This window comes from Pteropus alecto, unplaced genomic scaffold (genome assembly GCF_000325575.1).
Source record: "Pteropus alecto unplaced genomic scaffold, ASM32557v1 scaffold110, whole genome shotgun sequence".
Lineage (NCBI taxonomy): Eukaryota > Metazoa > Chordata > Mammalia > Chiroptera > Pteropodidae > Pteropus > Pteropus alecto.
In genome coordinates this window covers 13,000,826-13,024,346 of record NW_006431920.1, presented here as the reverse complement: position 1 = coordinate 13,024,346, position 23,521 = coordinate 13,000,826, and the positions used below count along the sequence as shown (strand labels likewise).

General features: G+C 38.0%; 2 protein-coding genes and 1 pseudogene across 11 annotated transcripts in view; 2 read left to right on the top strand and 1 right to left on the bottom strand.

Annotated features, from left to right (window-relative positions):
• ATIC (5-aminoimidazole-4-carboxamide ribonucleotide formyltransferase/IMP cyclohydrolase) overlaps positions 1 to 223 on the top strand; it is a 23,246-nt gene extending 23,023 nt beyond the window's left edge. The window contains exon 16 of the mRNA XM_006906756.3: positions 1 to 223. Coding sequence (XP_006906818.1) covers positions 1 to 119 — 119 coding nt within the window. The 3' untranslated portion in view covers positions 120 to 223.
• Positions 224 to 5,240: 5,017 nt separating this feature from the next.
• Positions 5,241 to 23,521, bottom strand: part of FN1 (fibronectin 1) — a 65,165-nt gene continuing 46,884 nt past the window's right edge. For 2 of the 10 annotated variants that reach the window (XM_006906746.3, XM_006906749.3), the window contains 14 exons: positions 22,598 to 22,867; positions 21,261 to 21,448; positions 20,020 to 20,107; positions 18,951 to 19,127; positions 18,071 to 18,160; positions 17,662 to 17,841; positions 16,399 to 16,488; positions 14,969 to 15,435; positions 13,858 to 13,996; positions 11,549 to 11,713; positions 9,597 to 9,722; positions 8,983 to 9,089; positions 6,327 to 6,437; positions 5,241 to 6,001 (listed from right to left, as the gene is read on the bottom strand). In XM_006906746.3, coding sequence (XP_006906808.1) covers positions 5,930 to 6,001; positions 6,327 to 6,437; positions 8,983 to 9,089; positions 9,597 to 9,722; positions 11,549 to 11,713; positions 13,858 to 13,996; positions 14,969 to 15,435; positions 16,399 to 16,488; positions 17,662 to 17,841; positions 18,071 to 18,160; positions 18,951 to 19,127; positions 20,020 to 20,107; positions 21,261 to 21,448; positions 22,598 to 22,867 — 2,270 coding nt within the window. In that variant the 3' untranslated portion in view covers positions 5,241 to 5,929. The remainder of the gene's footprint in view (positions 6,002 to 6,326; positions 6,438 to 8,982; positions 9,090 to 9,596; positions 9,723 to 11,548; positions 11,714 to 13,857; positions 13,997 to 14,968; positions 15,436 to 16,398; positions 16,489 to 17,661; positions 17,842 to 18,070; positions 18,161 to 18,950; positions 19,128 to 20,019; positions 20,108 to 21,260; positions 21,449 to 22,597; positions 22,868 to 23,521) is intronic. The other 8 variants (XM_006906747.3, XM_006906750.3, XM_006906748.3 and 5 more) reach the window with 5 other exon arrangements.
• On the top strand, positions 20,195 to 20,313 carry LOC112475424 (annotated as a pseudogene).

The window sequence follows — 23,521 nt, the reverse complement described above, 5'->3', positions numbered from 1 at the left end:
GTGGCGTGGCGTACATTGCTGCTCCTTCCGGTTCTGCTGCTGATGCCATTGTGACCGAGGCTTGCAATGAACTGGGAATAATCCTCGCTCATACAAATCTTCGTCTCTTTCATCACTGACTTCATCACATTATTTTAAGGTTTGCTTATGTGTAGGTGAAAACTCATGTAGGAAATTTTGAAAATACTTATTAAAAAATAAAATATGAAGTCTTAATCTTGGATCCGTGGTAGTTGTATTTAGTGTGTCTTAAAGATACAGGCTCTCTAGCGTGGTAAACATTACACACAGATATTTGTAGGAAATACAGGAGTATCCCTACCTCCTGGAGCTCAAGTCATCCCAGAATCATTACCTGTTAGACGCATCTAAAAATCATCACATAATAAGCCAGAGGAACTGAGCAGCCGCCGAGTAAAGGCACAACTAGCATCTTACAGCCCCATTAGTTTCCTCGTGGGGGATTCTGCTCATGCAGAGTTTGTTAATCACAGTTCTAAAAAGCTTGGTTGGCTCCTTTCTAAACAGACAGCAGATTGTATCCTGGGAACTAGAAATTTAGAAGGGATTAATAAATCTTCTGTTGACCCCATATACAGATAATGCAAGTACATACTTTCCCCTCAGTGTTAAGCGAAATGATGCCATAATTTCAGCAAGTCCTTGGTGTTCCCTCTAGAGCTGCATAAAAAATGTAATTACTGTTCAGTGCTCAGAAACGGCCCCAGTATTCCACTTAATGGACTTACCACAGAAAGTAGGGCACAGTGGGAGGACAGTGCCTCCCTGCATCAGGACATAATTGTGCACTTATGTCGTTGCACGTGTGGTCCTGACCGTTCACCTCTATTATACCTGAGACCAGCTAAAACCTTTTGTCATCTTTCGTCTTAATAGCTGAGTCCCACCCTCTTCCCATGTCTTTAACTCAACCTCCTTCCTAAATTAAAATTTCCGAAGTTTGTTTTTTTTTTAAAGGTCATCCTTTTCGTCATTAATATATTGACTAATCTTACAGTCCTTCTTTAGTATCCTTCCTCATTGAAACACAGCTGACTTACGTGGTGTGACCAATAAAATAACTAAAAGAATATGTGATCTCTGACGGTAGGTAATAAAAAGGCATTCAGTTCATTTACATTCATTTCAATTACTGATATATTTGGATTTGAAATTTGAATTGATAGCTGTGTTTTACCTCTAATAAATTAAGAACTTCTGCCCACTTTCACAACTTCTTCCCTCCCCCACCTCCAAAATTCTCATAATGATCCCTAGACTTTCAATTCTGGGTTAGGGAGATAAATTTTCTCTGAGCCTTTTTTTTTTTTTTTTTTTTTGACAAGCTTTTCAAGGTCTTCTGAGTTTATCTCTCCTCCTGTAGAAACTATCCAGTGCGGTCTGCGAGGCACAAACTTATCTTAAAAAATAATTTGTAATATATCATGCCTATGGGAAGCACCTAAAATACCTACAGCTTAGGGAATAATTTTTAAACAAACACCTATGTCAGGACCAACCAGATGAAGAAGAAGAATTTTGCCAGCAGTCCCTTCCTTTCCTCCGTGCCTGTTCTTGATTCTGGCCCCATCTTTCCCTCTTGGTAACGTGCCTTGTACCTTTGTGATAATCACTACCCGTTTCGTCACTCACCAGTTGAGTGATCTGGGGTTTATTCCTTAACTTCCTGAAATTCGTTTCTCATCTACAAAGTGGGATGTATTTGCTCCTGGAGAGGTCGAATCGCCCCCAGTGAAAAGTAAATGCCGTGGAGCTAGTAAGTCTCAGCTCTGCTACTAATGGGCTGATTCCCTTATTGGTTTGCCTGTTCTGGGCATTTCATATTAATAATAGTCATATGATATACAGCCTTTTGTGCTTGACGTCTTTCCTTAGCATGTTTGAAAGGTCCATGTTGTATGTGTATGAGTACTTCATTCCTTTTTATGGTCAAATAATATTCCATCGTTTATCCATTCATCAGTTGATGGACATCTGGGTTATTTCCACTTTCTGTCTGTTAGGATTAATGATGCTATGAACATTTGTGTACAAATTTTTACGTGAACATCTATTTTCAGTTCTGGGTATATACCTCGGAGTGGAATCGATGGCTCCTATGGTAATTCTATGCTTAACTTTTTGAAGAACCACCAGACTTTTCCACAGCAGATGCACCATTTTACATGTCCACCAGTAATGTACATGAGTTCCAGTTTCTCCACCAAAGCAGTATGTTTTTTGAGTCAAATACTGTATAGCTTTTCAGCACTTGGCTTAGCACCTACAACTAATGCTGAATTATGCATACAGATATAAAGCCCTGTCCAGCAGTCTCCTGGCAGAGGCAATGTTTCCTTCTGGAATGAAATGGCCATTTCCAGAGCACCATGATGCAAAAAGAGAAGGCCAGGGAAGAACCCTTGGCCTTCAGTGTATGTAACATAAGGGGAGCCTGCGGAGGTGGTCGGCCTGCAGGATGGGTGATTCCAGCTCCAGGAGCACAGGATGCTGATCATCACTCCACGTCATTGGCATTCCACAGCCTCCAAACAATGCTAAGTTCAAGTCCTTGGGGGCTCCACATAAAAGCTCTTTTAGAGATAAATATGCCTCCTAAGATTGTTAAAACCCACACGTCTCTAAAGAGGAAATATAAGACCTGCCTTAACATCTCCTCTCTGACTCTACTGAGGAATGTTAAAAAAGGGCTTTCGGTTGAGGCACCATATCTTTTGCACTTTTATTACTTACAGTCTTCTCTTCTTTTGTAATTTATATAGATTTTCGTTTGCATTTCAGATGGAATCTCTTAATAAGGCTATGAACTAGGACAATGTGGCAATGATAGTAACTTGAATCTCAAATATGAACTCCGCATACTTTTTAAAAAAACTTGCTTAGTCTGAAAAACGCGTGGCAGAGTGAGGTCATCTGCTGCTGCTTCTGCTTTATTAGTCTTTATGGTAATCTTTAAATGTTCCCACACATAAGTCCCAAGAATTTTTTTTTTTTTTTTTTTTAATTGGTAAAAAAGTTTTTCCAAAAAAGTTTAGACTGCGGTTTGTTATAGAGACATTCTTAAGCAGTGGTTCTCTTTGCAGTGGCAAGGGTAATGGGAATTTACTGAATAGGAAGCAATTTCAGCACTTAAATGTGCTGAGGTGATGTTTCTTAATCATTTTAATGAGTTACATATAACTAGAAATGGAATCGAATTTTTAGTGGAAATATAATTAAATAAAAAAGTCATTTCCTATACTTGTAATTTCCACCTGATCATTTCTTTATTCACTTTCACAGGCAGTGTGGCTTATAAGCTTGTAATGATATTATATAGGCTAATTTGCATAATTCACTTAGGTCATTAGAGCTGAAAACAATATACACAACAATAAATTTCATTACAAATCATGTGCAGCAAGGCAAGGTAGAGCTTCCAAATTATGATTTTTCTTTTTCATGTTTGATGTATTTACTGGTTTTACCTGAATTTTCTTTGTCTATTTCTTACATAAATCCTGATTGGTCTTCTAATTATACCTTTTCAGTCTGGCCTGCTTACGACAGTTCTCAGAGGAAGCAGTAACATGAGTCAGTAAAAACTAAAAGATCTTTGGAAATCCTCTCTGTTCTTGTGTTTGAATGATTTTGCTGAGGAATAGTAAAAAGGAAATTCGTTTTATGTTCCTGCTTTGTGGTGCCAAAACAAAAGGTTATTTAAATTTGTTTAATTTGTTCTCATTATTTAAATGTAGTTAGTGACTCACTATTGTAATAGTTTGTAAATTTAATATATTGCTTTTGAGAATCTAGCAGACATTCTGGAAAAAAATGGTTCATTTTTATCTTTAATGTGGAGCCTCTGGTTTTTACATTTCATTGTATAAGTTGTCAAAAGGGTTTGATATCCATTTAATACAACCCAACTGGATTTACTTAAACACACTTTGGAGGAAATATTTTAGGTTTGTAGCTAGCTAAGTGGTTTGAAGCACAGACAGTCTCAACACAATGCTGCTCTTTCCTTGTGTTTTTTAAAGACCTTTAAACAAGATCGGTCTTCACGTATGAAGCTGGGAGGGACCAGCCTGCTCTCCCTTGGCCCTGCGTCTTCAGTGGGACTCCCTATTGCACAGCGGTGGGTTTGTGTTGAGTCACATTCTCCAGTGAGAGACGATACTCACATATGTGAAATAGTCATTTAATATCACCATGATCTGTACTTTGTGATTTTTTTTGTTCACATATACAGGGCAGCTATCTTGATCAGTACTGGCCTGATAACGCTGAAAGATTGATGATATTAAACATGTTAAAAAGATTGGTCTGGGTCTGTGTCCTGTTAAGGAAAACTCATCAGAGCTGTGTGTGTAATTTCTGTAAAATTGGACTATAAAACCTCCCCCAAATGAGATACTAACTGTCAAAGTATTTTATAAGCTAAATCAAGTGTAAATTTGTTTTTTAAACAAATAAACCCTGAGGAAATCCCTTTCTGTATTTAGTCTTAATATTCATTGCCAGGTATTGAAATATTTTCCTACTGCACAATAGTATATAAAGAGTATTTTCCATGTCTTTTATGAGTTATTATTGATCTTTTACTAATTAATAATCAACTGCTTCTAGTGCCGCTCTTCATTATTCTGAATGCCAGATTTAATCCCCAATTTTTGTGTCCCCCAAGTTAAACTGAAAAGGAAATGGCATTTGCAGACAGAGTAAGTAAACTTTGTTCAGCTGGGGCACTCTAAAAGTTCAGGTGACACGAATTTAGACAAGTTGGATTGAGGTTATTGTAACACAGTTTCCTTAAGACAAAATTCCTCCATGCTAAACTATTCAAGTAGTTTTAACATCTCAGTCACCTTTTTGTTTTCCTTGCAGGTAATCTCTTGGCAGAGATGAAGGAAGAAAAGGAGGCGGGAGGGAGGGAAGAATTATAAAAGGAGCAACTAAAAGTCCTTTGGATTTTACTTCTGAAGAACTAGCAGGTCAAATAAATATTTGAGTCCACCTAAATTTGGTAAAGAGAAAAATATAAAACTGTCCATTACCAAAGAGATGAAATGACAAGAATGAATGTTTTTAGAGTGATAAACTTAGAAATTCTTCTACTGAAATTGCCAAGAATTAGCCGTACAGATCATAAGTTTTTAACTGTAAGCTGAATTGAAAAGAAAAAACATGCATAAAGTTTATTATTTCCCCCCTACGTCTTAAAAAAAGTCATGACGTTCAAGTTGTGGAATGTAAATCTTTTATTAAACAGTTGTCTTTCCACAGTAGTAAAGCTTTGGCATGTACAGTATAAAAAATAATCACCAACCATAATTAAACCAAATTCCTCTTATCAACTGCATACTAAGTGTCTTCGATGCATTTTTTTCCATATAAAAATACTGGGAAATATTGATAAATAATAGATAAGAGATATTTCTAGGCAATTAATAGAATCATTTGGAAAAAGTGAGTACTATGGATATTTTAAATACCACAGTAACAAGGACATGCCGTTCCTACAATATTGCGGGCCAGACAGTTAAATGGAAGCAGAAGTGTTCGGGTAACTTTCCTACTTAAAATTTTGGTAATATCATTTCAGTACATTTTGCATCTGGGTTGGTACATATGCTTCCCTACTGATCCCAAACCAAATCACAAGAATCATTTCATTTAAAATACTGAGCGGTATTGAATACTTTGGAGCATAGCAGGCAATGCACTGCCTCCTTTTATGAGAAAAGTCTCAAAACACTCCCAGGGTGATATTTGGAGAAGCTATGAGTTGAGCTGAAGCTGGAGAAGTTACTCTCCAGAGCAAAGGGCTTCAGAAAGAAACAAACACTCTAAGACGGGTCTGCTAATGTCACTTTAGTTTGGATGGGCCTTGGCAGAGATCCATGCTTGTTCTGGGTTGGAAATCTTACTCCCGGGAATCTTCTTTGTCAGCCTGCACATCTAAAGGCATGAAGCACTCAATTGGGCAGTTGACATTCTGTTAAAATGGAAGAAGAAAAATTAGCAGCAAATACTGCAAAGTGTACAGAAAAAAACCAGGGGCGGGTGGGGGGCTTCTATGACCATTACTTCTAAATAGGAGAATAGCTTTAAGAACCTAGTAGCAATATGTGGGGTATTAGAAAGTGTTCAAGAGTTTAATATATACGAATCTAAATTACATTACAGGATACAGTATTCTTAAGTCATATAAAAGATTTTTTTAATTGGTTCATTTAAAAGAAAAGTACCCATGGAAAGAGCCCCTGCTATGTAACTAATGGCACTTAGGGGAGAAGCGCTTATGGTGCAAATGCACTTACAGCGTTTGAGCTCTGATGGTATCTCTGAGAATACTGGTTGTAGGAGTGGCCAGTGGAGCCTTCGTGACCAGGTTCAGCCCCTGGTCTACGGCAGTTGTCACAGCGCCAGCCCTGAGAGCAGAGGCATGAAGTCAGATGGGGTTTAGGTAATGAGAACATCACAATTTAGTGCTTATGTGAAAGAATTTCAGCTCTTCATTGGCAAATAAAAGTAGTTACAAAGGATATTTTGATAACGATGTCATGCCTTTACAACATGTAGAACAGCCTTCGGCTGATCATTTCTATCTTATAGCTGCCTCAGTCTATTTCTGCTTTTCCTTTCTCCTGAAATGTCCTCTCTTCCTATTCAAACCACACCCATCTGCTAAGGTTCATTCCATCCTCAGCTTCCTTCATAAGCTTTCCATACTAGATGAGAGGTTTTCGTAGAATCTTAAAGCTTTTAAAAGGGACTTGAGATCACGTGGACAAACACCCTCATTTTACAGGTAAGGAAAATGAGACCCAGAGTGGTGACTCACTCAGAGCAGAAAAGTCGCACAGTGAACTGCTGGTGAAGTGGCCGCCACCCAGCTGGGTAACTCCTGGCCATGCTCTTTCTACTAACACCACACTGCCACTCCCTAAACCTCCATAGCCAGTAACATGACAGCCTTTCATCTGGCTAGAGATGGCGTGAGAGAGAAAACGGGACCAAGATGAGCCAGTGAGGCTGCCGAGATTTTTGCTAGAAACGTGAGGAAACATTCTCTTTTCACTGTTGCTCCTAAGCTGGCAGGAGATAAACCTGGAGCTGATGGAGGTCACCTTTGTCACCATCAGCAGGGAGCCTTCTGGAGAATGAAGCCAGTAAAAAGGAACAGAGCATGTGACCAGGTGAGAGACTCTGGATGCCACTGATGGGGAGGCACGGAAGCTGGCAGATCCTGGGACTTTTCAGTTATGTGAACGCTCTTTTGCCTAAAATGAGCTGGGCTTTTCTCGTATAACCAAAAGAACCCTAAATAATACAATCACTCACTTTCTTATAGTCAATTAAATATTTCAGACATATTTCTCCATTTAAAAGCATTTTCCCCATAATGCTTAATACAATTATGGGTAAATGCCTACTTAGAGAATCAATGAATCTTGCTTTCATATAAAAATGTAACAGTTCTCACTCCTCCCTTAAGTGTTTCATTTAGCACTTTGCTTTAGAACAGAATAGGTGTCACATATGAAAGGTTTCATGTGCGTAAATAATGAGATACTGAAGTGAGAACAAAACCTACTTCCCAACAAATTCACCTTCCATCACCTTCTTCTTTATCAAGCACATTACCAGAGATGAGTGAGTTCTATGATCACAGTCTTTATAGGTGTTAATTGAAAGAGAGAAAACTCCACAGTTTCTCTGTCAGAATGGGTGGCATCTCCCTCCCCATCTAATCACCAGGGGTGGATGGAGATCAGTTTCCACAGGCTGCCTTGGGTCCTCAGGTGGAGGCAGAGGCATGCCCCTGAAAACCCTTCCCAGCCACCAGATTAATTTTTCCGAAGATAATTTTCCATCACGCTCCTTTTCTTCTTGGGCCCTACAACTGGCTAATGCCAAAGGCATCAACCAGTGGGTCTTACCTTGGACTAGGGAGCATGCTCCTCTTGTATCAGAATTTGAGGGCTGTGGGGGAAGGTCTGTTTTCATGGAAAACAAAGGACTATTATGTCCTTTTGCTTTTGAGTCATTTTATTTTGAAATTTCAAATATTAGAGGAAGGTACTGCATTTTTTATTATATTGAAGTAGGACACAGATTAAATGGCTAAGAACTACTGGCTTAAATAATGGACTCTTAGGCCCTGAATAAGCGGCCCCCTACTTCTTCCCATTTAATTTCGCACCACAAGACACCAGGCAGAGGGTTGGCTCAGTGGAGCCCACACGTGCCAGCTCCTTCCCATCTCATGGGCTATGATTACTCTGGTTTCTCTGCTTCCTCCCCTCCTGCAACCAAATTTTACCCATCCTAAAGCCCAACCAGTTTATGCTTCTCTTTTCCATGAAATGTTTCTTGCTGATTCTAGCCTACAATTCCTACCTGGGAACAGTATTACTTGTCAGACCCACTCAGAACCTTATTTAATTAGCTTGACTTTCAATGTACGCTATTTTAATGTCTCCAACTACTATATCGTTAAGAGCCAGGACCATTCTTCATTCCCTCTGTTCATCCCATATTCCTTAGCACAGTGCTAGCCTTACAGCAGGACTCTATTTTGGGATTGAGAGAGGGTATGAAGAAGTAGCAGCTTCTTATAGCTGAGGTGTTGTTCAAACTATTTAACAACAATGCCACAGGGGCACCTGTTCAGCAGATTGGAGCTGGAGGCCCAGTGCTACCCAGCATTTAACACTTTAGTTGCTGAAGAAGAGAGACGGCCTGAGAATCGTGAGTGTGGGAGGGGCTGAGGCAGCCACGAAGGGGCAGAACCAGAAAGGATATTCAGGAGCCTTATGTTGGCAGCTATGTGCTGACAGGAAATAAGGTGACTCAACGTCTCATTAGGGACACTGCCAACACCTATATGTAACGCACACACACAGGAACCTTAACCTTAGTCATCAGTTTATCTTATCTAACTTGTGGGGTGCCTGGCACATCTGGTCTTACCCGCTGGCCTCCAAAGCATGTGCAGGAGCAGATAGCACCTAAATATTCCTTCTGCCACTGTTCTCCTACGTGGTACGTCTTCCCGTCATCGTAACACGTTGTTTCATCTACACAGAGACACAAGACAGAAGTGCATGTAAGACTGAGAACAATAATGCAGACTTGCCCTCTGTATAAAGGTAGGTTCTATTTCTCTCTTAAATCGCCACGTTTATGGAAATCATTCGTAAGAAAAGTACCGCTGTATCGATCACAGGGCGGCATTTCCAAACACTAGATCTAACAAACTGAAAAAGTTTTAATGGGAAGATGGAGACCATATTGTAAAAGTTGACTCTAAAGACCTGTAAAGCTTTCTTATAACATTTCACTGCAGTTTATGGTCAAAATACTCAGGATGGAAAAGTGCTAAAGTGCCCTGTAATAACATTAAATCATGGCTCATTTTTGAAGCTTGTCTTCACTTTTCCAAATCAAAAGATTAACAAACCCATCGTTCACTCCTCAAGGAGACCTAAAATCTCCAATCATTTCTGTGAGCGAGAGTTACAGCTCAATAATGATGAGTATGGGAGTGCTTAATAAGGCACGAAAAATGATGTGTGGCAACGTACGAGGATCACACTTGAATTCTCCTTTCCCGTTTCCAAGACACGTGCAACTCATCATCTGGCCGTTTTCTCCCTGACGATCCCACTTCTCTCCAATCTTGTAGTTTACGCCATTGTCATGGCACCATTCTGTGAGGTGGGGAAAATCAGACAGAGGCTTATCGGTGTGTTCTGATTCACAAGACAGTGAACACTTAGGATGTGCCAGGATCTCAATAGCCCGGTATCTGGAAGGAGTGGTAAGGAAAGTTAAAGGTCGTGATCCTGAAGACAAACCATTTCTTTTGGTCAGATTTAAAAATATTATCCTTACCATTTAACATTTTCTAGGCTACTTTAAGATCCAGTTTATTCCACCATAATGATGTCACAAGAATAGTCAATGACCTTTGTCCGAATTCTCACTATTAAGGTTTAAAACTGTGGAAAACTGAACTAGGATTTGAGTATTCTTTGAGGAATAGACCATAGATGAAAAATCACTTTGGATTTGCAGAGATCCTGGATACAAAGTAGTTCAATTAACCGAAAAACAAAGATCAGCGGGGTTTCTACATGTCACAACCTGCTTATAAATGGGAAGAGTAAAAGAATAAACTTGTGTGTCAGAACAAAACAAAAACAAACAAAATGATAAATCAATGGTTATTATCTCTAAAAATAAGACTGATTTTGAGGAATATCTAATACAGTTATATATCTTTACAACTGCCCATAAAAGATGACTTTATAATCTCCAAGGTTTATTATACTGAAAACGGAACACACTTCAGAAGCTGTAAAACAATATGCCACATTTTTCTATTTTATCGACGTCACCCATTCCTTAAACTTTAAGTTAATCGACAATTATGACATCTAAGCAAAAATATGTAATCTGAGCCAAAGAATCGCTCCCACAATTGCACCTAAGTATTTATATAAGTAATAAATATACAAACTTAAAAGTAGTTCAGTTTCACAAATTAAAAACCACTTAATTGATGCCAAATGTTAAAAATTCCAACTCCTAAACAGTATATGACATTTCTGCTATTTTTCCTTTTTCAGACGGTCAAGCACAGTAGTCTGCATTGAAAAATTAGATGTTTTTATATTTCAATCTGAATTAAACTACTTAATGTATACAAGTTAGGTAAAATACTTTGAAAGTATTTTAAAAATCCATTATGTTTTATTTCTCCAAATATGATTTCTGGATATGTCTATAGGAGGTTTGTTTATAAGGCGTAATAGTTAACACCTAAAAAAATGAACCAATCATCAATAATACGGTCCCCTAAAAAACAAAGCACAAATGAAAGGTTTATAAACTGTAATACTAAATCTCAAAGCATAAGTAAATCCTCAGATCATTTTAGCTAAACAATACTTGAAAATCAAATATATTTCAATTGAAGTTGATTCTTAATTACCTAGAAATATATTATTTGTACTCCCTGCATTACTTGGAAAGATTGAAGCTACCTGATGTGTATATATGTGTGTGTGATATGAGTGTGTGTATGTGTATAGACTATCATATATGTACGTTTGGTCTATATTGAGAGAGATAGAGTTTGTGAGTACAAATGTTCATGCCCAAACTCACTCAACACCGAAAATTAAAAGAGATTTGGAATTTCTTTGTGTCTCTCATTAGATCTGGCTCCAAAGAGTTTGACTTTGTTAATTTATTGTAACAGAAAAAAATTTTAAATCATGTTACCATCACAAATGTAATTATTAGTTATATTGACATACTGCCCTTGAAATGAAGCAATATTCCACAAGTAAAATTTCCCATCATTTTTCTATGATGCAAAATGTTACTTTGAGTCAAGCAGCCCCTCCTCTGTTTGCCTCATGTTTGGAAGAGCCCATGTCAGCCAAACATGATTCCTTGCCACTTGGTGCAAATGCACAGAACGAGAAAAGATGGATGAACAAGTGGGTGGACAAAGCAAGCTACTCACTAGATGAATCACATCTGAAATGACCACTGCCAAAGCCTAAGCACTGGCAGGAGAGTTTAAAGCCAGTTTCAGACAGTCGCTCCCACTCCTCTCCAATGGCATAATGAGAAACCGTGTAGGGGTCAAAGCACGAGTCATCCGTAGGTTGATTTGGGCCTTGGTCAACTACATGAAGAAAAGGAGGAAAAAGAAAAAAAAAAAAGACATCTTATTGATGGTTTTAGACCATAAAAAGCAAACTGAATTATTCTATATAATGACTTAATTTAAAACAAAATTCCCAGTAGCATTAAGAAGCATTCGTCTGTCCTATCAACGCAACAGCTATTCTAATAAACAACACTTAGATGTTGCCAATGGACACTTGCCACAAGCATATTAAAAGGGATCCATCTTTCGTTTTTGCCATCAGTTCTAAAAAATCATTTCTGATAAATCTTGTCTATAGAATGTGGATCCTCACCCAATTTAATCCAGTTAAAAACTTCAGTGAGATGCGAAGACTGGAAAAATCTCTCCATGAGTATCTGAGTGACCTTAAACCTATTATAGTCATCAGTAATATGAGGATAAAAATAAAAATATCTCTACCTGCTCAGGATCTTGTGACGATTACACGAGATCATTAATTCAAAGAACTGGTCCATCGCCAACACTTAGAAAGTGCTCACCAAATAAAGAATAATTACTAGAGAGCATCTTTTGCTTTTAATGCAAAAGTCTTAGCATTTTTATATTCTATTATAATGTGATCTTCACTTTCATTATTGCATGTTTTGCATGATAGTGCAAAAATCGTAGATTTTATACACTATTATCAATTGTAGGACTGCTTCACTTTATCAATAAAATCAATTGTTCCAAATAAGAAGAAGGAATTGGATATAAACGACTTAGCAATAAGTAATGAAGTCTCTTTATGTTGTCTAAGATCTTGGTCTTCATGTTTTGGGAAAGTTTATTTTAAAATAATTCATACAAACAAAGCATGCTTCAAATTATTCTCTAAAAATTAAATAAACTAACTTTTATGACTTTGAATCCCATTGCGTATATTTCTTTTTCACAGTGAAAAAATCAAAAGCTCAAAAGCCATAGATATTTAAAGTGTCTAATATTTTAAAAGGCATCACCCTGGAAGACAATAGCATTTTGGAGAAATTAAGAAGTCTGAAATGTCTCAAAGCCAGGAGAACCTGGCTAGAATACAGAATATTGCTGCTGGGAATAAGGAATCAGAAAGAAAAATGGAAGGAACTTAAACTTCTACTAGGGGTTTCAATAACCTTCCCCCAAATAGCCAGGAGTTATAATAACACCTGACTAAAGGTATAGAGACAGAAACCTTTTTTAAAAAAAAATGATGTGGAAATTCCTTTCATATGGCATTCCACTAGTAAAGCCACACGGAGGAAAAAGTATGTGTTACCGCAGATATGTACTGCAACGAGCGCAAAATGATCCTCCCCCTCGCCCCAGATATTCAACTGATTACACATATAAAAAAGCGTAGTCACCTATCAAATACAGAAGGAGGCTGAGATTAAGCAAACTGGCCCTAGGAATAAAGCCTGTCACTTGGCAGAGAAAGAATTTAGCACTTCCCGATGATAGAGAACCCTCTGGTTGGGAGATTCGAGATTCACGATTTTGATTATTCCCTATCTCGTGTTCCTTGGTGAATCTTTGGCTGCTGCAGATTGAAAAGTCAAGTGGATTTAAAGGACCTTTCAGGTGCTACCAAGAGTCGATGGCCATTCAACCTCGATAGAGGCTGTGGATCTACATAATCAGAAAACAAATTGGAATAACATTGGAATAAGGGAGCTCTTTGGATAGAAATGGGCTGTGTTGGTAGCATTTTATATCAGGAACAAACACCAGCTGTCCCTTATGTTGGCTGATGAGAAATTTCCTTTACGGTCATCAGTTATAGTACCTAAAAATCATTCAAGAGGACAGCAACATGGTAAGATAGAGAGGGTCTGGGAACAAAGATCAGGAGACTTATGCCCTGTACTAACTCAGATATCACTAGCAGGGACTCGGAGTGTTGGACTAAATATTTGAAGCCCATTCCAGGTCTACCGCCATGTCGCTGTTTGAGACTTCATCAAATATGTATGTGTTTTATAAAGATACTAGGATATGATTAGGGGAAAATAATTGAATTTAAAGTTGCTCCTTTACTTCACGATGATGTGTAACATTATTTCCCAAAGTTAAAAGGCAACAGCAACAGAGGAACAGTCAGTCGGATAAGCATCCCAGAGGGGGAGCTTGGGCCTAAATAACAGGCGTTCACATACCCGAGTTGCCCACAGTGACAACTTCCTCCCGAACCTTGTGCCTCTTCTGGTCTTTCAGCGCCTCCACTATGATATTGTAGGTGGCCCCTCTCGTTAGGCCCGTCAGGGTAGCACTAGCGGAAGTTCCAGGAACTCGGAACTATAATTATTGGCACATCCAAAGTAGGGGAGAAAGCATTAGAGCGAGGAATCCACATGACTTTCCCTATTCTCTCATTAATAACCCTCACTGTGTAAACGAAATAAAGGGAGACAAATAAAGAGGGAGGGGGTAAAGGTTCCAACCAGCCAAAGAAAGAAATGGAACTTGGGTGAGGGGGTTTTCACATCTATGTGCCAGATCTACCCTATGTGCTCTGTAGTCAGCAGGAGCCCTCAATATTTCTGGATATAGCTTCGCCCACATCCTGCTGCAGTCAGAGGTCTGTGCAAGGCCTCTGGAAACCCTGGCCATGCCCGCTTTACATAAAACGTGGGCACTGCTATGTAGGGGAATTTATTTATCCTATGCAAGGTGGCACTTGACCTCAACGCTGGGGTCCTTAAAACACTTTGTCAAATCCTCAAACTTGAGTTTCTAAGCCCATAAGTCTTCCACAGTCATAGTGAGTTTTTTAAATTCTGTCACTTTCTAAAAATAAGAATACAATAAAATCGATAACAGTACAAGACAAGTTAAAGAACAGAAGTTTTGGTTAGAGAATTAATCACTTGTAACAGCTGATTCGCACAGCTTCACCTAAGTTATTTCTCTTTAGACATATTGTAGATAATGGGATTCTTCAAGGACAAACCATAAATGTAAATTCAGGCAGAATATTTCTCTCTTTTTTCCAGGATTTTTTTTTTTTTTTTTTGTCTACATTACTAAGGAGCCTCAAATGTATGAGAATGATAGAAATGATTTCGTTCTCTTCACTAAATAAAAGCTCTGGTACATTCCCCCAAAGTATAACCACATCGAGATTTTTAAAAAAGGTGGCTTAAATATGCCACCTTTCTAAGAGGTCCTAGAAATGTAGCCACTTTACCTCAGAGCTTTGGTCACTTTAGTTATCTAGCTTATTCCTTTCTAAGCTTCCTAGTCAGAAGTAAAGAAAAAATTAATTACCTGTAACGGTTCTTCATCAATGCCAATTGGATGGCATGAAATTATGTACTCAGAGCTTTCCTGGAATGGGGTCCAAGAGATGGTGGTCTGAGAGACAGCTTCTTGTCCTGTAGAAGCATTTGGATTGAGTCCCAGAACGTGAGGGTAGAGATGGTGGTCTACGTCTCCCCTGGGGACATGACCAATTTGGATATCCTCATTTACATTTGGCGAATATTGTCCTGGCCTATGCCTTACAGGGGTGGCCGCTGTGGGCGGTGTGGTCCGCCTGAAACCATGTTCCTCAAAGATCATTTGTTGCCCAACACTGGGCTGCTGACCAGAAGTGCCAGGAAGCTGAATACCGTTTCCAGTGTCATACTCAGGATTGGTGATGAAAGGGGTCTTTTGAGCTGTGGAAGGAACATCCAAGATCTCTGGTCCTTGAAGGTTGGGGTGTGGAAGGGTTACCAGTTGGGGAAGCTCATCTAGCCAAAAGAGGTTAGAGCCAAAAAAGCAAAGCGTGTTAAGCTCCCACAAGTAGCAGCAGTAGTCATATCAATTCAGGCAACAACGACTGTTCATCGGTCTAATCAAAGACCCCGGAAAACAAGCAGTTCTTAGACACAAAACACTTTTTCCAGAAAGGAATCTTTATGATTTTTTTCTTAAAGATTTCTTTAGAGTTTAGAATGAAAAAAGTGTTGGTACGAAGTTAGCATACACACCAAGCTTTGGACTGCTGAGCTCCATAAAGCTGTCTCTGCTTGAATTAAGCCTAAAGAAACTGAAATATGCAGTTTTTTCTCTTTTTTTTCATTTCAGAATCGTGTTCTAAGGACTAGAATCCACATGAATTATATCAGAGTCTGAAGTATGAGAATTTCAAAAGTTCAGCTCAACTTTTTTTTATGGTTTAAAATGGTAAAAATAGATAAAAATAAATATTTTTATTTTAAATTCTCCTATCGGCATATATATAGCATTTTCTTCAAATTCAACTGAAATTAGATAAAAAAAAGTTAGAGAGCCTTTAGCTTCGAGTTTCAGAAACCAAATAATAAAGACCAATGGGGATTTTTCCCCAACTTTTAAAAAATTTTTAAATTCAACAAATGGTATAAAAAAATAGCAATTTCACTTTTTACATTTTAATATTTTAAAAAAAAATTTGAAAATTTTAAAGGCGAATAATATTTTGAAAAAAATTTTGAAAATTTTAAAGGCGACTAAGAAAAAAATAAAACTAAACTCAAGAGGAATATGAAACTGGACTAACAGATTGTGTGAGTTTATCAAAGAGCACAACACATATTCTATGCTGTTAAGGAAAAAAGTTCCATGAGAAATGCATTCACACCTGTGGAACATTTTCACTGCAAAATCAATCATTCTTAATTAGTTTTGTTCTTGACCATCTCATTATCATCTAGAAGGTGCTCTTTCTTTACCTGTCTTTTTCCTCCCGATCAGAGGCTCACTCTTCTGGTTGTTCTTAAGGGCAATCACTTGGATTGTGTATTCAGTTCCTGGTTCCAGACCTGATGGAAAGACAGATCACCACGTTATGTCTGTGGGCTCAGCTAGTCAAGTGGAAGTTGATCTCACCAGGTGACACTCATAAGAAGCAAGCATCCTCTCTCCTTCTGGCTGTTGGCCTCTTGAAAGATAAAATAGACTTCACTTTTTTCCCATAAACACCCAAATACTCTGCATACCATGGTCGCTTAGCAAATTAGTGATCTGACCAAAAATCTGACACCCGAATAAACACTTATATGCTAGCTTTTCCTGGGTATTCTTTTAACATGTGGTCTTATTTGCCTTTTCGAATTCCAGAAAATCTATCAGCATTGTGCATTGCCAGTGGAATATGCATTTGGGAGAGATCACTGCAGATTGTATACTTGAATCTGCTTAGCCCTAATAACCAGATAGCCCTTAGTGACAAGATCAGTGAAAAGTTAGACTACAGGTTAAGTGAGCTCTGCAGGAGAGAGGGACCAATCTTTGTGAGGGCCTTGTAAGAAGTATCTAACTCAACTCCTTCCATATCTGATTCTATTTTCCTGTCCCCAAAGTTCTAAAAAAAAAATAGCAGTGTCTCCTTCTGGTACCTGTGTGTTCTACAGGATTTTTAAGTCTTGATGATACCCTATACACAGTTTGAAAATTTAATCTCTTGGACAAAAATAATACCAGAGGCCTGTGATCTTTCCCACTGAAATAGGCAACTCTTAATCCCCATTCCCGGCATTCTCTCCAATATGCATAATTGGGCATCACTTTGCCTCAAGACCTATTCTGTGAAAGTAGATAACGAGGGGCAATAGCAGGTGGTACTCTGGGCAAGTCCTGCAAGATCATCAGATCTTCAGGGTGTTGAGTAAGAAGAGAGAACCACAATTAGCTAGTTTGCTTTGAACAATGTATTTTTCTAGGACCAGATGGACAGGTATCTGGCAAACATACAGCAAATAAAAAGACTGTAGTATGTCCTTATGACAGCATTGAAATTATTGCATTTTTATTAATTCATGCTTTTTGAGGTGGATTGAGCTTTACAGTTCCTACACAGAGAATGTTTTTTTGAAGTTATCAGAAATGGGCTTCTTGTTCTATGGTAAAGCATCAAAGACACAGTTGGAATCTGCTAAGCACTTTGTGTGTCTTAGAGAGTAAGGAGAAAAATGGCAACATGGAAGCAGCAATACCAGTAATAGTAGCCTCTGTGACACCAGGGCGAGGCCGAGGGACCACTTCTCTGGGAGGGGATCCAGGCTTCTCATACTTGATGATGTAACCAGTAATCCTAGCACGTGGTGGCTGCCACGATACCAGCAAGGAGTTAGGTGTGGTGGCCAGGAAACGCAGGTTGGATGGTGCATCAATGGCTAAAAGAAAACAAAATTAAGTCTCTAAGAAAATGAACAACCAAGAAAATTACTTTCACACTCTTTTCTCAGTCCTTAAAAATGAACTTGAGAGAATCTGAGTGTTCTATGAACTATAAAAATACGCTGTGATCTATAATACAAAACTATCAGCTTCCTATTCGTTTCTTAAGTTCACATGACTGATTACATAAGTAGTTGGAGTTTCTTCAGTAGAAAGTGTAGTTACCAGTGGAGGCATCGATGACAACAGGGGAGCTCCGGGCATTGTCATTCAAGGTGTACAAGTGGATCTTGTAGTCAGTGCCGGGTTGTAAACCTGGGATTTGTGAAGAGATTATTTTTATCTGATTTTGATTTACTAAGAAATGCTTCAAACTCATCTGCAATTTTCATGGTTACTCTACCATCCCTTATTTATACAAGCCAGAGAAAAGTGGTTCACATTTGAACAATAAATTAGAGCACGGTATGGGTGTTAACGGTTAATGAGAAACATTATCTCAAAAGAAAATCACTGATGCATACAAAGACTAAAATTAATTTGAAAATACAAAATGCTATGTTAGAAGTGGCCCTCCTGGAGAATGAGGGACGAGCACCTACTGGAGGTGTTTTCTCTTTATCATAATCTGATAGTCATTGGTTGATAACTGGAATCAGAATTTTAAATCTCAAAAAGACCTAGTTGACTCAGATAGTGAACATTCTCTGATCACAATTTTGATCTTTATGAAGTGTTGTTTGCTTTTTAAAATTTAATTATGCTTCATAATCTATATTAATGTTAAGAACACTATACCACCATTTCAGTGCCTTTTAATTTTAAGCATCATGTTATAATTTTTTTATATAAGAAAGGGTACATTGATTAAAAATCAAAATGATGAATGGAACTCATGCCATTTCTCTGTCAAATAAAATCAGGCATTCACAGGACAAAACTATTCCTGATCATGGTTTAAAAATAAGTTTTTAAGAAATACAGCTGGGCTATCATAAAACACTGAAAATAAAGAGAATCAGTCGAAGTGGTAGAATAACTAATAAGCTAATTTATGTTGCAAACAGCAATGTACAAATGTGGTCAGAACAGTGAGTTCCCTGACCTGTGATGGTGTAGCTTCTGACATCTGGATTGATGGTTCTCTGAACTGGACTCTGGCCATTTGCTGGCAAGGCATCAACTTGGAAGCCGGTGATCGTCTCAGTCTTGGTTCTCCAACTAATGGTGATGGTGGTCTCAGTAGCATCTGTCACCCGGGCTCTTCTTGGAGGGCTGACATCTGCACAGGATCATAGCTAGAGATTAGTACCTGGCCAGCTCAAGCAGATAAGGTTTTGACATTTAAAAATGTTTCTTTATTATGTACCAAATATGTTTACTTCTATACTTGAAAAATAATGTGTAAATTTTCTCTAGCGGCATCCAGGAAGAAAGGCTGATAGTAATTAGAAATTTGAAAGTATTCACCTCGTATATCTTTTTTCCTGAAGAACTGAAAAGCTTTACAGATACTACCAGTGGTTCCCAAGGCTGGTTTTATAGTCTCTGTAAATATTTAATTAAGTGCTAAAATTATTAATTTATTAATATGTAAAATATGTGTAATAAGAATTGCAATATTATGGCCAGCCAGCAATTATACATACATGTATTGTTAGTATTTTGTCATTTTTACAGGGCTTCATATTTTTTTCTCTCAACAGGTGCTATGCCATCCCTGTTTGATAGATGATGAAACTTTTGACATTTTCTGAAAGATTTCTGAAAGAGCAAATCATGAGCGCGTATATGGCAGAAAACTACAATCTGGGCCCACTTTTGTCCAATAGTTATTGCACTGTTAAGATACAGTAGAAAGCAGCATGTCCTCCCCAAACTTAACTCTATGAAAATAAATCCTAACAAGTAAAGCATAAAAGAGGTGTTAGTCTTCATTTATAACACCAGTGTTTAAACATTATGAAGTGATTTCATTTCTGTGCCAATTGATCACTTTTCTGGAGGAGCACAAAAGGTGCCAGTATTAAGTCAAAAATGGGCTAGCAAATCACATGCCAAATTGAAAGCCATTCCGTTGTTAACTTAATCATCTAGAAAATAATTTACCTTTCATTAATTTCTGTACCATTTATACAGAATGTTTGTACACACTAAAAAATTTGATTACTCACTTTCCAGAGTAGTGACAACTCCCTGAGCTGGTCTGCTTGTCAGAGTGTCCTTAAGAGCATAGACGCTCACTTCGTATTTAGTGGCCACCTAGAAAGAAGGACACAGTAAGCTTTAGCAATGTGATCTTCTGAAGCCCAAGGATTTTCACTACAGCATTAGAAAAACACCATAGTTGTCTAAGGCCATGCTACCCTGAACAAGCCCAATCCTGTCTGATCTCAGAAGCTAAGCAGGGTTGAGCCTGGTTAGTACTTTGATGGGAGACCACCTAGGAAGACCAGGTGCTGTAGGTATAAAAAATAAAAAAAATAAGAGATTGTAAATTGACAAGGTCCTTGCAACCTGTGAGGTCAACAACCAAGGGTGGCCTCATCTAAAAAATTTAAACAAGGTCCTTACAACCTGTGAGGTCAACCAAGGGTGGCCTCATCTAAAAAATTTTAAAAAAAAACAAACATAGTTATAAAAAAATTTAAGTAAATAAACTAACAAAACCCATAGCACTATAAATTCCTATGTTAATTTCATTCCTACATTGAAAATGTTCAACAACGTATTAAAATTACATGAATTTATTAACGTGCTTAAGGGTTAAGCCCAACTAAGTCACAACTTACATACTTAAACTAAGTTGATATAAAATGAGAAAAATGGGTATTTGCCTATTTTTCTCCTTTATGAACTGACAGGTGTAAACCGTGAATTTTTTTCATTTTAGAGAGACAAAGAGAATCCTCTATTCTATCTCTAAACCTTCTTACTGTCGTTTCTCCCGGAATTAAGCTTATGTTAAAATGTACATAAATTTCCTAGGTTCCTAGCTAGTTTTCTCTATGTATGGCTAGGAAACACTAAAAATGTTTTAATGAAGGTAAGGTCAGGCTGGGTTGGTACAAACTGGACAATATCTTTGCCAGGATAACACTGCTCAGAAAATGCATAACCAAAGTAGATTTATGCATGTGTTCAGTCTGTAGATATATAAATCACCCCCGATATACAACCTTTTAAAATAAACAATACATTTAAAGAACTGTGCAACATCCAAAGCTATTTATAAAATTGTCCCCAATAGTCATCTGAAAAAGCTTAGGTCAGCATAAAGGAATTCTACTTGATACGAAATTATAATAAAATTATTTGATGGCAAGGACAAACAACAGATTTATTATATTTCTACAACCTTAAACTGTAAGAGATGACCTAGTTCTTTCTACCAATGTAAAAGGGTAATTCTCACCATGAGTCCCGATACAACTACAGATGAGCTATCAGGAGCAAGATTGATTTCTTTCATCGGTCCTGTCTTCTCCTTGGGGGTCACCCGCACTCGATACCCAGTGAGCTGAACATTGGGTGCTGTCCACTGGGCGGTCAGGCTCGTTGGTGTAACCTGAGTGAACTTCAGGTTGGTTGGTGCAGGAATGGCTGTTGGGATGGTCATTGGTTAGAGGTTATCTTATAGGAAATGGGTAAAATGGAAAATAAAGTGAAATCCAAGAAGAATCAATTGTGCTTCTTTGGTTAGGTGGGTTCCCTGGTCGAGCAAAGACTCAGTACGAGAGAGTACGAGAAGGGATGCAAAGTGAAGAAAATATCCCCTGAAAAAATGTTTTATATCCACCCATGTTCAGAATCACTGGAAACATGGGTAAATGCCAGAATTCTGAGACTTTAAGTTTTAGAAGATATTTATTGCTTTCCCTTAAAAAATAAAACAAGTCAAATTAACTTATTGTCCATTAGGATTGATTTTCCATTTGTATGGAAAGATGAGCAATAGCCCTTTTCCTATATAAATTATCTTTGCATGGAAAACCTTTTCAGATTATTCCATCCTCCTAATGTTAAAATATTCTTTTTATTTGGACCCCATGGCTGATATCACTGCTAAATTTGAAGTAGTCTCTGTGGTGCAGCATAAGAAAATTGGCTCACAACAGAAGCAGAAAAGAAAAGCAAAGAGCAATAACACAGATTGTCACCTACAGGGTTTATGCTGTCACATCTTTAGCATCCCACTCTGCTTCAGAAACAAAGCACAAGAAGGTAAAGTATTGTGGACAGCATTTGCTCTACCAACTGTTCCCTATGAGTCTGATTCTCAATCCTTTAAGCAAATTATATGCCCAGCACACGCTAACTAACCAGAAAAGGAATGTCTTACCCACGTGTTCTCAGAATCATGATGCTATGAAATGGCGCAGTTTGGGTTCCTTTTTTAGAGTAAGCTCTAAGATGCCAAACTTCTTTCCTTTATACACAGTGAGCATAACCACAGGGAGTCATAGCTTAGGAAACAATCCACAGTTTTAGTATTATCTTCTATTGTCTTGCTTTATGGCCTTGCTTATAAGCCAAGCTACTCCAAAATTTCCTTTTATTAGACTTTAAATAAACATCACCAAAATGTCACTGTTTAGTACTATTCCTCTTAAAGAGGGTCTTTGCTAATACAGAGGCTGCTTTTTTTCACCCCCTAACACGGGAATCAATAGCCCGATAAAGTATAATTCATTCAGCAGAGCATAAAGCCGCTGCTCCCATGAGCACCCAGTGGTACAATTAACGATATACCTGTGGACTGGGTTCCAATCAGGGGCTGGCTCTCCATATCATCGTGCAAGGCAACCACACTGACTGTGTACTCAGAACCAGGCCTGAGGCCTTTCAGCTCTGCAGTGTCTTCTTCACCATCAGGTGCAGGGAATAGCTCATGGATTCCATCCTCAGGGCTCGAGTAGGTCACCCTGTACCTGGAAACTTGCCCCTGTGGGCTTTCCCAAGCAATTTTGATGGAATCGACATCCACATCAGTGAATGCCAGTCCTTTAGGGCGATCAATGTCTGTTAGGCAAATTAATGGTAAGAGGTTATGTGAAAAGCAAGTTGTGAAATAAGCATTTTTATAACATGCAAAGCAGTTTTGCAGATATCATTTTCTTTGATGAATTAAATTCCAATTAACCCACTATTACATGGAAAATGTCTTGATACTTGCTTAAATATTTTTGGTTTAGAAAATATTTAATGTTGCATCACTTATTAAAACATAGGTGTCCAAGAGGTGCATAGATGCCCTGCAAAATGTCCTCACAATGAGGATTTATTTATGTCAATTTTAAGATATCCCACCAAAATTTGTTTCGCAATGTGATGTTAGTCTCATAGACCTGGATTTTCTATACCTTGGAAGTGGTAAAGTTGATTTTCAATGTTAAATTTAAATTATTAAAATCCTTCTATAACTCCTCTCCACTTCCCTCCCACATACCAGTATTTACATTAAATGCTGGTCCAGCCACAGTCCTCCGAATGCTCCAGATATAACAGCTGCATGAAGCACACTTCAATCAACTTTACCATCCAGTCATAGAAAAACAGGTCCTAGCAATATAATTTGTAGATGTGATATAGGCAAATAAGATTTTGCTGAGGCCATTTGAGCAAAAGAAATTTAAAGCACAGCAACTAACTATGGTAAATCCCAGACTTCTTTCC